Consider the following 15,856-nt stretch of genomic DNA (forward strand, 5'->3'; position numbering starts at 1 on the left):
CTGTAAAAAATGTCCGTAGAAATAACAGAATAACACTGTAAAATCTCAACATTAAAAAACTGTACAGGGTATTACAGCTAAACATTGTTTTCTTTACAGTGTAATTTAGTAAAACTTCAAACTAAATGTTATTGTAAATTTAACATGAACATGTTGTTTTTGAAACACAATGTCGTTGTTAAAATAACTTGTTTGTGTTATTGTGACATATAAATACTGTATTCCAAAAAACAATACAATGCATATTAAATGACAGTAAAATTGTGTTCAAATTACAATTTAATTCTGCAGACTTCAAACATGGATTTCCAAAATGTTGGAAGAAAGGAAGACTGCCACCACTTCAATTTTACCTACTTAACATTTAGCCTAGTTATCCACTTTTTTTTTAAGGATATACGTGATTATTTCTTGTTTTGAATCTTCTCTGAACTATACATCATGTGGCTGGCCATAACTGAAAGCATAGGCTAATCAAATCTTTTTTTAATCAAGTTGGGGGATAAAGAAAGAAGTGTTATTTTGTCTGTGAGAACAAAGACTCTGCCCACGTCCAGTCAAACCTTGGGAAGAGAAATCACTACAGAGAAATTTTAAGGCCTAAGCTGCTCTGGACATATTGGGAACTTCTCGTTTAAACCAGCGACAATCTCAAGGTAAGTAAACAATACTAATTTCGTTGAATCCTGCATGGAAAATAATTTTACAGAGACTAGTGCAGCCTGCTTGTTATTCAGATAATTAGACATTTAGGCCTATGTTTTTTTATTTTTTTTAATTAGAAAAAATTCAAAATACAATCTGTACACAGATAATTTGTGGGAAAGAGAAGAAAAAAAACAAAAAAAAAAACAAAAAAAAATTAAAACATACAATGAACAATGTCACAATTGGTTTTACAACGAAATCAAGCCAAGGGGGTTACATTTTTTTTATTTAGGCCTATGTTTGCTGGAGATCAGACGACTCAGCATGTCGTGCCTTGCGTGGTGCTGTGACGTCACACGCAAAGCCTCGCGCAACAGGTGCTTCACTTGCTTGCACGCAGATTCTTGTCGTCTCTGGTCAGTGACTGTTTGCTCCTCAGAGTGAAACTTTCCTGTCGGATATCCAACCTAAACACTGTCGTCAAAAGTTAGAAGGTAATCTATACTGAAGAATCACCCTCCCTTTCTGTTCATTCAGAGTTAAAGATAGCTGAAGAGCGGTCGTTTAATATTTTACTCAACGTCAACTTCATGTTACCAGACAGTTTGGTTAGCCAAGCTAGCTAATCAAGTATACCAGCAGAGCTGAGTTAATACAGCTGAAGCATACTCAACCGTCAGGTTAAGTATAAAGCAGTTTATTGTCAAGAAACGGTGTGTTTTCATGTTGTAAATTGTTCTATGAGCGATTACTGTTATCCTTGTGCTGCTAACAGAGCTTTAGCAGCTAAGCTCTCCGCGCCCTTTTCCCAATTCCATTTTGCCGTAGTGGTGCAAATTGAACACCATTGAATCATACTCAATTGTCGGTTAAGTCAAAGTCCAATGTTGTGAAATGATACATCGTGTCTTGATTTTATTTTACACTCGTTGATGGCCAGACAACTATGAAAGTTGGTGCATTTGCTTACTGTTGGCAGATAAGAGTTTTTTTTTTTGCCTGTTTCAAGCTCCCCTTGCCATGATTCGTTTGTCGTTTTTGCGGGAGAACATTGCAAACGTTGAGGGGTTATGTGTTGCATTTAGGATTCACAGAAGCGAGCCACACTGTGTTCATGTTGTGAAACGATACATCGTGTCTTATTTTTATTTTACACTCGTTGATGGACAGCTATCAATGTTGGTGCATTTTTTTTTTGCTTTTGACTGTTGGCAGATAAGAATTGTTTCGCCTGTTTCAAGCTCCCCTTGCCATGATTCGTTTGTCGTTTTTGCGGGAGAACATTGCAAACGTTGAGGGGTTATGTGTTGCATTTAGGATTCACAGAAGCGAGCCACACTGTGTTCATGTTGTGAAACGATACATCGTGTCTTAATTTTATTTTACACTCGTTGATGGACAGCTATCAATGTTGGTGCATTTTTTTTTGCTTTTGACTGTTGGCAGATAAGAATTGTTTCGCCTGTTTCAAGCTCCCCTTGCCATGATTCGTTGTCGTTTTTGCGGGAGAACCTTGCAAACGTTGATGGGTTATGTGTTGCATTGTAGGATTCACAGAAACGAACCACGCTGTGTCTTCAGGTGTGAGAGTACTAGTTGCAGGCAGACATTTTGCACATATGCATCATTTAAGTCTCACTTCTATAGGAAGCACAATGCCACAACGTCGTCTGTTAATGCCAACACAGCCATTGTGTCTAATTTTGTGTGCGCTGTGTCACTTTGCTCAGACCGATTTCAGACTGTGCAGGAACTTCTTGTACACTTAAAAAAACATTTAGTGGAGGGAAGATCTGTTAAGTGTCCAGTGGCAGGTTGTCAAAACACATTTACTGTGAGGTCATCATTTGCAGTGCACTTGTCTAGGAAACATCCAGACTGTTCAGTGAATAACATAAATGATCTTTACAGAGAAATCACACCGCAGTCCTCTGCCACGGCTTGTGAAGAGGTTTCGCAGACGGTGGATGAGGCAGCAGATCTATCAGTAAGTACTGAACCGACACAGGTTTTCAATGAAATCTTTCTTAGGAGTGTTTGCCTGTTCTATTTAAAACTACAAGGTCAACTGCTGCTTCCAGATTCAACAATACAAATAATTGTTGAAGAGATGCAAAATCTACATGAATTAGGACTTGATTACACTTTGAGCAAATTACACTCTGTCATGAAAGATGAGTTAAATCTTACTGATGATGTGATGGGGAAAGTCTCTGATTGTATTAAGGATTCTGATCTGTTCTCCTCATCTCATAAAGGCCCACTGAGAACAGCCTACACGAGAGCTCAGGCATTCAAACGGATGTTCAAATATGTAGAGCCCAAAGTAGTAAGATTAGGATATGATGATGATATGAGACAAAGAAATGCTTATTACATACCAGTAAAGCAAACAGTGACTAACTTACTAGAATCACAATTTTGGAAACATTCTGTGTTGCAACAGACTACTGAAACAGATGCATGTTTCCTTGGTGACACTTGTGATGGACAGGCCTTCAAGTCCAATCCGTTCTTCATTGCAAACCCAGGAGGCCTGCAGGTTATTTTGTACCAAGATGCATTTGAAGTAGTCAATCCTCTCGGCTCAGCAAAAAAAAAGCACAAAGTTCTCGCTGTTTATCTTTCTGTTGCGAATTTGCCAGTTCATGTGCGATCCAACACAGATCACATGTCCCTAGTCTTGTTGTGTGGAGAAAATGATCTAAAAAAGTTTGGATGTGCCAAAGTATTTGCTGACCTGATCTCGGATTTGTCAGATTTAGCAGAAAATGGAGTGACTGTAGGAGGGGAAACTGTCCTTGTACTGTCTTTGTACTGTATAGCTGGGGATAATTTAGGGTCACATGGCATTGGAGGGTTTAACGAAAATTTCACGTCTTGTTATTTTTGCAGGTACTGTGAGGTAACCAGAGACGAATTTAAGAAAGAACCCAATCTTTGCGGCCAGCAAAGAACTGCTGATTCCTATGACGCTGCTGTCGCCGCTCTGTCTGAGGAGAACAGAGACGTCAAAGGAATAAAACTGAGGTCAGTTTTCAATGATGTGCCAAACTTTCATGTATGCCAACCTGGGCTCCCACCATGTTTAGGCCATGACATTTTTGAGGGCGTGTTGTCCTCTGACCTTGGTCTGTATTGAATTATTTCATCAAGACCAAGAAGTGGTTCACATATACCCTTTTGAACAGGCGAATCAAACAATTCCAGTTCAAAGGTTCAGATGCTCTCTCCAAGCCTTGCACTGTCCAGTCTGGTGCACTCAAACTCTCTGGTAACGCGATCCAGAATTGGAATTTTTTGAGGTTGTTACCTGTTCTAATTGGCGACAAGGTGCAAAATGCTGATGATGACATGTGGCAGTTGACTCTCCTGCTCAAAGATATTGTTGATCTAGTTTGTGCGCAAAAGATTTCAGTGTCACAGATAGCTTACCTTGAAATCATAGTTCAGGAATATCTGGATTCAAGGACATGTTTGTTTCCTCATAGTACTCTCAAACCGAAACACCATTACATGAGACATTATCCCTCACTAATCCTGAAATTTGGCCCCCTTATTCGACTGTGGACGATGCGTTTTGAAAGCAAACATAGCTATTTCAAGTGATGTGCCAGACATTTGAAAAACTTCAAGAACATTTGCCTCACTCTTTCTGAGAGGCATCAGATGTTCCAGGCATATGTCTCGGCAGGACCAGGATCTAGTGAGGTACTACAAATTAAAAATGGTTGCGCTTTTATTCCCAACCTTTACAGTGAAGCTGTCATTCATGCTGCTTCTGAATTTGGATTTTCAGAAAGGGATACTGTTGTCTCAACAGAAATTCAGTACAGAGGTACAACCTACAAGAAAGGGGATTTTTTGGTCTTAAACGAGTCTCTGGAATTTGGGAAGATTATCAGAATTCTAACTAAGGATGATGCTGTGTATGTTCTTATGGACTTGCACAAATCCGTCTTCCTTCCCAAATACCATCTGTATGCCATTAGACCGCAAAGTACAGCAATGAAGTGTGTGAACATACAGGCCTTGCTAGATTTTTACCCACTGACTTCATACACCATCGATGCACACAGAGTCATCCCACTGAAACACAGCGTTTTGTCCATGTGATTTTTGCAATGTCTGAATGATGAGTTTTATGTAGTTCTATTTTTTGATTTTCAATGTCTGTAGTCATATTGGGCACAACTTTAACTTCAATATGAATTAGTCCCAAACTACAATGTTCTGAAGTAAATGTAGTAAATCAGTAAATCGGCTACATTTTGTAAATATTTACTTATGCATCTTAAATGAAATTTGTACAGATGTCCAAATCATTTCTACATTCTGCCATCACGGAGGCCTTGCCTGACCTGCCAGATGCTACAAGGGAGATCTTGGAGGAAACTCTCCAATCTCTGGGGGTAGAGACCCCTGATGACTTCCAGTTTTTGAAAGAAGATGATTTGTTGTCAGCCCTGAGGCCCATACAAGCCAGGAAGCTGGTTGCTGCATGGAGTCTGAAATGTAAGTTTAACGTCATTGTTCAGCATCCTGACTGCTTGGTGGTTTTATGATGTGATCTGTTCTCAACATTGTTATGAAGCTCAATTAAAATGTAAAACCATTCATGTTATGTCTGTTTCGTGTATGTGCATTTGTAAAGGTCCGGCCCAAGAAAGTGGTTGCCTTACTGCCTCACCAGGACCTTCCCAATCCATGATGTCTCTGTCGCCAACGTCATCGTCGTCCAGCAGCTGTCAGAGCCCAAGTGGCAGTTTTCCAGAGTCATTCACAATACCATGGGGACAGTTCCCAGAGGCGTTGACACAGGCTTTGGAGAGGGAAAGGCGTCCAAATCCAAGTCTGAGGAAAGAGATGGTCAGAATTGTGGTCCGTGAAATGATGAAAGTAACCACGTCTTTAAGCAAGAAGAATGCTGCTGATGTGGCTAAGAAATTGGTGGCTAAATACCCCAAGTCCCTTCAAGATGTGATTGAGGGTGACGTAATTGGCACAGGGTATGGCTCCCTCGTGAAACAAATTCAAAATCGGATCGAAAATGTGAAAAGACCTACAACACCAAAAATTAAAAAAAGAAAATCACATGACTCTGACACTGACGAAGTCCCACCTGAAAAACGTGCAGCGATTCAAGACACCTATGGGTGCATCCGTTGGCATGTGAAGTTTATGCCCCTTGGGGAAACGGCCGAAACCCAGCAGCAGAAGAAAGATGAGCTTAAAAATCTGTTCAGCCAGAATCAACAAAGCCCAGGTCCTTTGAAAATGCTGATGAAGTCCACATTCTACAGCCAGCGAAAAGACGTGAACCAAGGGAAAGACATGAAGTACCTCCAGGAAAACTGGCCATATTGGTTTCATGAAATTGGCATGAATGTTCACTTCAACGAGCTCACTGGAGTTGACCTGAAGGAAACCTTCTTGAAAAATGTGGAACAGAAGGGGGAACGGCTCTTGCACTTCATGAAGACAGTTGCTGTCAACAAATCCAAAAGATTCTACCAAGCTGCAACAAAGCTACAGATTATGATGGGAGAACAGGCAGTCAGCACACAGGTCACAGAGATGGTGCTGCTTCTTCTGGCTTATTTTGACAAGAGAGATGATGTGATGTTCCATTACGTGGAGGACACTTGCCTGGCTGGAGAAGTGGTCATGGACCGAGTTCCCTTGACTCCAACGATTGTTGTATGTGGTAAGTTAACCTTACTTACCTGAGTTGAAGAGTAAAGCCTGACACATACCATGGATGTTGACTATAATGAATTCACCCCTTTTTTTTCTGATGGTGTGGGTTTCTTGGTACATACTTGTTTTCACCCTTGATACATGAGTTAGTGACTGACATGTGAAAATGTAAACTTAATTTCTGGATTATTTTAATTTTCTTTCTTTTTTTCTTTTAAGGACAATCCTGCTTTTCTTCCAGAAGGATGATGCTGTGTGTGGATCACGTCATCGTCAACGAGAACATCTCTTCCTTCATCTCCTCCTTGTGCATGATGTTTGGCTCGTATTACTGCTTCATTCATTCATTACCCAACTGCACTTGCATCAACCCTGGAGTTTCTGGAGTTACAGAGGTGCTGCCCTCGCACTGTGTTCCTATCTTGAAGAACTAGACAGGTAGCTAACAGTAGAATGATTGCATGTTTGGAAGTGCTTTTATCCTTTTCTTATTCAGTACATTCACTCTCTACAACTGCAAGAAAATAAGAAACGTGCATACATTTGACGTACTAAATTAATCACCCACAACATAAATCCACATCACAATCATGGCCCTGTGTTGAAATCTATTTCTTTCTTGTGAATGAACTGGTAAAGTTGCCACTTTCTGTAGCCTAGTCAGTTGTGTCTCACCTTGGCTATAGCCTACGTTATCATTTTCATCTTCTGAGAGAGTAAAAGCATCAGAGCGAAGAGCAGCACCACTAATGTCTCCATATACTCCATGTTTGTTTACCGGCCACTTCTTTTCTCGCCACCCACGTCTGAGTAGCCGGTTAGTAATGGAAACGCAGGCTGACTCGAGACCACAACTCAGTTCGAGTTAAAACTTTGAATAGAAGGCAGAATGGGGCCAATCTCCCCCAGGCAGATTACTAACCAACCCATTAATGTATGGTTTGAATGGTATTATTGACTTTTCTTAAATAGTAGAGACCCAAATTTCTACCTGATTTTCCTTGTGATACAGTAGAAATGTGTAACATGTTTTGAACTTGTATAGGGGAAGCCAATTATATCACTCAAACCATACATGTTCTGCTTCAGTCCTCTACTGTGGATGTGCAAAGACAGAGCTCATGAAGAGTTATGTTCCTGTAATTTGCAATTTATGGAAATGGAAATGCATTATCTATCTCGAACATGTCATGCGAAATGTTAACGTTCTGATTCATGTTGAGCAAAAAAAAAAAAAAGAAAAGAAAAGAAAAAAGACAGTGTCTCTGGAGGCCCCTTTGCTCCCTGCCTACCAATAAAGTATTAATTAAAGGAAAACTGTAACCTCACACTTATCCTTTCCTTTGTTGTTGTGGAGGCAGTTGTATCATGTATTTGTGTTTGTTTATTATATACATGTGTTTCCTCTGTCTTCTCTGTATTCCTACATGTTTCTTCTCTATAAATCCAGAGAGGGGGACCAAAGTGGAGCGAACCAGTGCTACGCGATTGCATGTTAATGCCAGAGTCCTGACGTTGATTCAGGACCTCTCAGACCACGAATGGCGATCTATTTAAAAAGGTACTAGTGCTAGTGCAACTACGTTCTTTGATTATTGACTGACTTTACAAATGAAATTAATGGGAGAGACAGTGGGAACAGTAACTGTACTGTACTGTACTGTTGCTATTGTCCTACTCATTGTCTCGGGACAGTGCCAATTGTCCAGAGACGGCAACACACTCTACCACGATGCTACGCATTATCCCGAGACAATCAGGCACTGCCCCTGTCCTGAGACAGCCAGGTATTGTCCCCGGGGCAACCAGGTCCTGTCCAGGGGAGCGATGCACTGTCCTAAGAGAGTTGGGCACAGTGCCTGACTGTCCCAGGACAGACAGTGCTGGCTGTCTCAGGACAGTGCCTAGTGTCCAGACAGTTCATACTGCAGCAACAGTACAGCAGTTATTGTTTCCACTGCTACTGATTAATTGAGATTATTGTGTGTGTGTGTGTGTGTGTGTCTTTTTTCCCTAGGTGTCCTTTGAGTGACCACAGCAGTGGATGTTTCCCTAGATGTTCTTCAGGGTGTTGTTCTAGATGTTCCAGCCCATGATTGGTGAGCCATTTAAAAAGGTAGGCATGTGATACTGCTACTGCTACTGTTGTCTTTGATTATTGACTAACTTAACAAATGAAACTAATGGAGATCCTGTTTGTGTTTCTTTCTCTTCTCTATTCCTTAGGTGTCCTTTGAGTGACCACAGCAGTGGATGTTTCCCTAGATGTTCTTCAGGGTGTTGTTCTAGATGTTCCAGCCCATGATTGGCAAGCCATTTAAAAAGGTGGGCGTGTGATACTGCTACTGTCGCCTTTGATTATTGACTGACTTAACAAATGAAACTAATGGAGATCCTGTTTGTGTTTCTTTCTCTTCTCTATTCCCTAGGTGTCCTTTGAGTGACCACAGCAGTGGATGTTTCCCTAGATGTTCTTCAGGGTGTTGTTCTAGATGTTCCAGCCCATGATTGGCGAGCCATTTAAAAAGGTGGGCGTGTGATACTGCTACTGTCATCTTTGATTATGGACTGACTTAACAAATAAAACTAATGAATATCCTGTATGTGCTTCTTTCTCTTCTCTTCCCATAGGTGTTCCTTTGAGTGACCAAAATACGGGGGTCCTAGTTCAACTGAGGCAAGACTTCTAACTTCTAGATGTTCCCATCCATGATTGGCGAGCCATTATTAAAGGTGGGTGTGATAGTGTTACTGCTACTGTTGTCTTTGATTATTGACTAACTTAACAAATGAAACTAAGGGAGATCCTGTATGTGCTTCTTTCTCTTCTCTATTCCCTTAGGTGTTCCTTTGAGTGACCACAGCATTCATATCTCCACTGTTTTCAAAAATAAACTTGCATTCTTTAGAATGATTCATTGACTAACGAGTGGTTTGTTAACAGCCTATCTTCAAATTAACATTTAGAAGTAATTTGAAGCACTGCGGATAAAAAGTAACACTGTATTTCATGCGTACATGTCCTGTTGATGTTACGGATAAAAACTGGTAGCTGTGGTTGCCAGAATAATCCTGTTAAAAATGCAGTTCATACTGTATGTAAACATTACAGAACAACTTGTACATTTTACATCCTAAAACTGCTTATTTTACATGACCCGTTGTTTTTATGGATAAAAACTGGCAACAGTGGTTGCCAGAATAATCCTGTAATAAATACAGTACATACTGTATGTAAACATTACTGAACAACTTGTAAATTTTACATCCTAAAACTGCTTATTTTACATTGAATCCTGCTGAAATGTTCATGAAGTCCTTGTTAATTGTACATTGAATATCCGTAAAATAAACAATTATGTATTGATTATTGTACATTGCATACCTGTAAAATTTACATTTAGTTATCATTAATGTTACATGGAATCCCAGTGAAATGCACTAGTTATTCTGTAAAGCTGTTTACGTTTTATTGTATTTTCAACAAGATTATTCTGGCAACCACTGTTGCCAGTATTTTTCCGTAAAAACAACGGATTTTTTTTTACAGTGTAGATATCAAGTCATGGATGGCAGGGAATTTCCTACAGCTCAACCAGGACAAAACAGAGGTTTTAGTTATAGGTCCTGAAGGCCAGACTGAGAAACTTTTACCAAAACTACAAGATTTTAAACCAACCCAATCTGTAAAAAACCTGGGCGTGATTTTTGACTCTGAGCTGACTTTTATCCCACATATCAAAAATATAACAAAGATAGGCTTTTATCATCTTAAGAACATAGCCAGAGTCCGCCCGTTTCTCTCTCAGGCCAGCACAGAGGTGCTAATGCATGCTTTTATTTCCTGTCGTTTAGACTACTGTAATGCCCTGCTCTCTGGTCTTCCTAAAAAGAGTATTTCATACCTCCAATTGCTGCAAAACTCAGCCGCACGCGTGCTGACAAAGACCAGAGGGCGGGCCCACATTACACCAGCTTTACAGTCGCTGCATTGGCTCCCTGTCCGCTTCAGGGTCGATTTTAAGGTTCTTTTACTAGTTTTTAAATGTCTTAACGGGCTTGCGCCCTCTTACTTATCTGACCTGCTTTTTATCAACCCTCGCGGACCCTGAGGTCCTCCAACACCGGCCTTTTATCCATACCAAAAGCCAGAACAAAAACACATGGTGAGACGGCATTTAGCCACTATGCCCCATGCCTGTGGAACAGCCTGCCGGAGGGCCTCAGGACTGCAGAGACTGTTGACATTTTTAAAAAAAGGTTAAAGACACACCTTTTTAATCAGGCTTTTAATTGACTTCAAATTCTTCTTATGTTTTTATCAGTTATCTTATGTTGATATCTTTTATTCTGATGTCCTATATTTTGCATTATTTTACCCTATTTTATCTACTTTATTTATTATCTTATGAAATTCTCTTCTTTTAACTGTTTAATTTATTTTTTATTTTTTACTTTAATTCCAGTGTTTCCTCTGGGGGGTACTCCACACTGAGAGTTGTGTCTGGTCTGCTCCGGGGGTGCTGTCCTCAGGCCCCATCGGCCCGGCTGGTGGGGGGGCTCCCTACCTTGGTGTGGGGACTCACCGGTACGTCAGGGTCGGTGGGGCCCGGGTGCCGGTGCCCCCTGTGCTCATAGCCCGTGATGACTCCTCTCGGTGTGGACGGCCCCAAAGGTGGCATTCTCCTCAATCCTCAGTGCCTTGCATGTCTCATTACTCCTGCTACTGTCTGTGGTGAGAATGTGTGCGTGTGTGTGTGTGTGTTTCTGTGTGTGTGTATGCATGTGGTTGAGGGTGTGTGTTAGTACATAGGGGGGGTGGGAGGGTTGGGTTTTTCGTGTTATTCTGTTTTTATTTATATTGTTTTTAACTCTTGTAAAGCACTTTGTGTTGCACTATGTATGAAAAGTGCTATATAAATAAAGTTTGATTTGATTTGATTTGTTAGGCTGGGTTGAGGGATCAGAGGAGAGAGAGGAGGGGTGAGGGGGGTATTTTCTTAATTTAGGCATTATGTTTAGTATTTCTTTAGCTAATTAGGTATTTTCTTTAAACTGTATTAGTATTTGGGTTATTTGTATTGTTTGTCAATTGTAAATATTGTTTAATTGTATATATGTTTTAGAATCAGGGGGAGTGTTATTATGATTGGGCTGGTGTGGGAGGAGACTTAGGGGGTAGAAAGGCCAGGTGAGAGGAGCAGTCAGTGTGTGTGAAGGTGGGGGACAGGTTGTGTCTTCTCTCCTCTCCTCTGCTGGGCTGATTACTGGAGCGTTTGCACCTGCCCACCTTCTTTGTCTTTTGGAAGCTGCTGCATGTGTGTAGGACTCTGTACCCTGACTTTTGGACATTCAGTAAAGAGAAAAAAAAAGCCAGAGCTCTGGAACGCAAATCCTGTTGTCTCATGCTTTTTTTTGTTGCCATCTTGCTCTACACCCTTCTGCCATCGGTGGTCCATCCAGCAAGTAGGGGGTTTTACCACCCAAATCCTACAGCCGCTCTTTCTACTTACCAGTTTACCATCAAGTACAGAGCAGGGCAGGCCAACCGCGATGCAGACAGGTTATCCCGGCGGCCTCAAGGTCCACCCCTTGAGGATGAAGCTTTCCCTAAAGAAAGAGAGAGAATAGAGGACATGAGAAAAACGACTCATAGAGACAGGAGGTGACATGGGTAATGAAGTGTTCACTGCATTATGTCAGCATCATCTTGTGATGTTTAAAGGTGAACACTGTCATCATTCAGAGCAACCTGTCGTTGCAGAGTCTCTTGTTCAGAGCAACCTGTCGTTGCAGAGTCTCTTGTTGTCGACCCTTCTATAGTGCCTGATGTTTTCGGTGAGGACACTTTACCATCCATGACTAATTCTGACTGGTGGAATGCTCAAAATAATGATCCATCTATCTCACGTGTCATCACCTTTGTGAGAAGAGCTGTAAAACCCAGTTTCAGAGAGACAAACCTTGAACACCATGATGTCAAACTTCTTCTCAGGGAATGGAAAAAACTCGAACTCAGGGATGATGTCCTCAAACTTCAAACTTCAAACTTTATTTATTTATATGGCACTTTTCATACTTAAAAAGCAACACAAAGTGCCTCACAGAGGCTAAAAACAACAGAGAAGAAAACCCAGCCCTCCCGCCCCCATAACTACATACAGAAACACACACACAGACACACACGCACACGCACCCATACGGATAAGATAAGTAGTAAGCCACCTTTGGGGGCCATCCACACTGAGAGGGCCCCTGGCTCATGACCGGGGGGCGCCGCCCGAGACCACCCCGACCCAGGCAGACAGAAGGCCCCACACCAAGGTGCGGAGGCCTCCAGCCATCCAGGCCAGAGCCGTCCCCTCAGCAGCGCCCCCATCAGTAGGCCAGAAGCAGTTCCCAGTGAGGGGGGCCCCCCATGAGGAAACGCTTGACCTAAAAACCAAGGACCCCATGAGGAAACACTGGAGCTAAAAACCAAGGGACTAAGACATAAACATAAAATTAAATAAAATGAGTAAATGAACAGGAACAGGAAGTGGTCTGAGCAAGGCGATCTTGTCTATCAGTTGGTCTTACCTGAGCAGTTCAGAGAGAGGGCACTGCAGGGAGTGCATAATGATGTTGGCCATCTTGGTTCTGAGCGTGCACTTCATCTTGCTCGTGCCAGGTTCTACTGGCCACGGATGGCCGGAGACATTGAGGAGAAGTGCAAAAGGTGCGACCGTTGTTTCAGGAGGAAGGCTGTGCCTCAAAAGGCCGCGCCTTTGGAGAATGTTTCCGCTACTTACCCGCTTGAGCTTCTTTGTATGGATTATCTATCTCTTGAGCCAGATAACAGAGACACGAGAAACATTTTAGTCATCACTGACCACTTTACAAAATTTGCTGTGGCAGTGCCAACTAAAGATCAGAAAGCCAGAACTGTTGCAAAGGCTCTATGGGAAAACTTTATTGTTCACTACGGGTTTCCCAGTCGTCTGCTCAGCGACCAGGGCAGAGACTTTGAATCTAAAATAATCAGAGAACTCTGCACACTGATAGGAACAGACAAAGTCCGTACCACCCCATACCATCCCTGGGGAAACCCAGTGGAATGGTTTAACCGGACTCTCCTTGGTATGCTAGGGACCCTGGAAGAGAGAGACAAATACCATTGGAGAGATTTTGTCAAACCCTTGGTCCACGCATACAATTGCATGAGAAATGATACAACAGGCTATTCCCCTTATGAACTAGTGTTTGGTAGGCAGCCCAGACTGCCAATTGATCTAGTCCTGGGAATCCACCCTGATATGGGGAACCACAAGACCCACTCAGAGTATGTTAAGGGCCTTCGTCAACGCCTACAAGAGAGCTACTCATTAGCTACTAAAAACTTCCAGAAGATGGGAGGGAAGAACAAAGCTAGGTTTGACAAGAGGGTCAGAGCAGCTGAACTCTTAGAGGGAGATAGGGTCTTAGTGAGAAACGTGAATATCAGGGGGAAACACAAACTGGCAGATCGGTGGGAACAGAAGATCCATGTTGTTGTCAGACGGATTAGAGACAGTCCCGTTCATGTAGTTAAACCTGAACCTCTTGCTAGAGTTATTGTTTTCTCCTACCCGCTCGCCACGGTGTAGTGACGCTTTTGTTTTATTGGGCTGATTTTGTGTTTGGGGTTTTCTTTGCATTATTGTTATTAAAGTCTTTGTTGATTTCAACTCCTGGTTTTCCGGCTGTTTCTTCCGCTACATTGGTCCGACTAAATGCCAATTCTACGGAATCATAACAGGGGATGCTGATTGTCAGGAGGATGAGTCACACAGTGATGAGGATGAACTGTATCCTAGCCCATGGGTGCCAGAAATTATCACTAGGGGTCCTTTCCTACAGAGGGAAGGAGGTTTCATTGAGCCTCAACCAGCTTCCAGGGTATTAAACCCTGACACCCCCTCTTTTGTGCCCCACAGCTCCACACACTTACCTGAGACCCATCCACGAGCTTCAACCAGAAACTCCTTTTGTATGCTCTGAGAGTGGTGGTTCAGTTGCACATCCTACTTCACACTGTAGGGCCCCAGATCATGTTATTATTGACATTCCAGAACTGGATATGACACATATCTCACCTGTTAGAGAGAACACAGATCTCATCACCACGGACCCTGTAGTTGTAGACACTGATAATGTAACATCTGAGAGCCTAGAGTCAGAGGCCATACACGTCAGGCATTCTGTTAGGGAGAGGCATCCACCTCGCAAACTCACTTATGATGAGTTGGGGGAGCCTTTAACCTTGGCCATCAGTTCGTTCTTTCAAGCCTTAGGAGCTGCCATTTCACACCTATCTGTACCTGTAGGGGCAGATGTGCATGCAGGGACTCATGCAGTTTAGAGGGGGAGAGTGTAACCCTTGTTAGTTTTAAGGAACTGTAATTTACAATTCCCCTATGAATGCATCGTTGTGCTTCTCGCCTGGCGGTGGAATTTCCGAACTTACTGGAATGCATCACCTGCAGCCCGCGGTGTGTAACACTTCCGTCAACCCTAGAACGGATATTTCCGTACTTTTACGGGACATTGACCATTATTCTACGGACACTTCCGTCAACCCTAGAACGGATATTTCCGTACTTTTACGGGACTTTGACCACACCATTTACGGACACTTCCTTCGATCCTAATCCGGATAATTCCGTACTTTTACGGGACTTCAGTCAATCCTAAAATGAAAAATTCTGTAGATTTAAAAGACATTCACTGTACCATTTACAGACAATTAATCTGAGTAAACCGTATACAAATATAACAATGTTTATTTTTTCCTGCTTACTGCAATTAAAACATTAAAACAGTACAAGTTCATATGACAATGCATTCAACTGTAAACAATTGATTAGTGCAATTAACATTTTAATTAACTTTAACATTTTAACCCCTTTTCTCCTAAATGTTGTAGTCATGCCAATTAACAGTGCCATACAATTTCTTTTTGTTTTGTTTTTTAAATGCATTTCCACAAAATAAAATAAAAAATACAATCAACTATAAAGAATTTATTGGTGAAATTAAAACACTGTAAGTCATCATTCCCCACTGACAGGTGCTGCCCCTGTTAGGTGTACGAACACCCTGAGACCAGAGGAAGGCGAACTCAAAGTGAAGGCTACAGGGATCACACAGGGCACAGGCAGGCAGAAACAAAAAGGGTTTATTAACTAAGGGTGTCCACAAAAACGGGAAAACAAAAGGCGAGAGCACAAAAACCACTCTGTACAGTTCAACTAAGGGTGTCCACAAAAACGGGAGCAACACAAAGCGAGAGCAAAAACACGCTCTGAAGAATCTGAGCTCCAACTCCTCTCACAACCGAGGCTGGGCTGAGGGCTATCCACAGGGCGAGACGCTCCTAAAACAAAAAGCAAAGCACAGGTCAGCGGACCGAGAAAGACACAGGGGATCAGAAGACTGGCAGAGGAACACACAATACCACGGAGGTAAGCAGACGATCTGACGACCACTG

At 42.1% G+C, this 15,856-nt stretch overlaps 1 protein-coding gene and 1 long non-coding RNA gene across 2 annotated transcripts; both read left to right on the plus strand.

Annotated features, from left to right (window-relative positions):
* The first annotated feature begins 252 nt into the window (after window positions 1-252).
* Window positions 253-6,597, plus strand: LOC143317740 (uncharacterized). The gene is made up of 6 exons (XM_076725747.1): window positions 253-656; window positions 2,560-2,635; window positions 3,544-3,678; window positions 4,962-5,163; window positions 5,303-6,355; window positions 6,590-6,597. The coding sequence occupies exons 4-6, from the start codon at window positions 4,962-4,964 to the stop codon at window positions 6,595-6,597; spliced, it is 1,263 nt and encodes a 420-aa protein (XP_076581862.1). The 5' UTR covers window positions 253-656; window positions 2,560-2,635; window positions 3,544-3,678.
* Window positions 6,598-6,711: 114 nt separating this feature from the next.
* LOC143317739 (uncharacterized) lies at window positions 6,712-9,281 on the plus strand. The gene is made up of 7 exons (XR_013076793.1): window positions 6,712-6,786; window positions 7,799-7,909; window positions 8,366-8,464; window positions 8,575-8,673; window positions 8,778-8,876; window positions 8,980-9,081; window positions 9,191-9,281. It is a non-coding gene; the product is annotated as an uncharacterized LOC143317739 (long non-coding RNA).
* The last annotated feature ends 6,575 nt before the right edge of the window (window positions 9,282-15,856 follow it).

The sequence above is a fragment of the Chaetodon auriga genome, unplaced genomic scaffold, assembly GCF_051107435.1.
Source record: "Chaetodon auriga isolate fChaAug3 unplaced genomic scaffold, fChaAug3.hap1 Scaffold_203, whole genome shotgun sequence".
NCBI lineage: Eukaryota > Metazoa > Chordata > Actinopteri > Chaetodontiformes > Chaetodontidae > Chaetodon > Chaetodon auriga.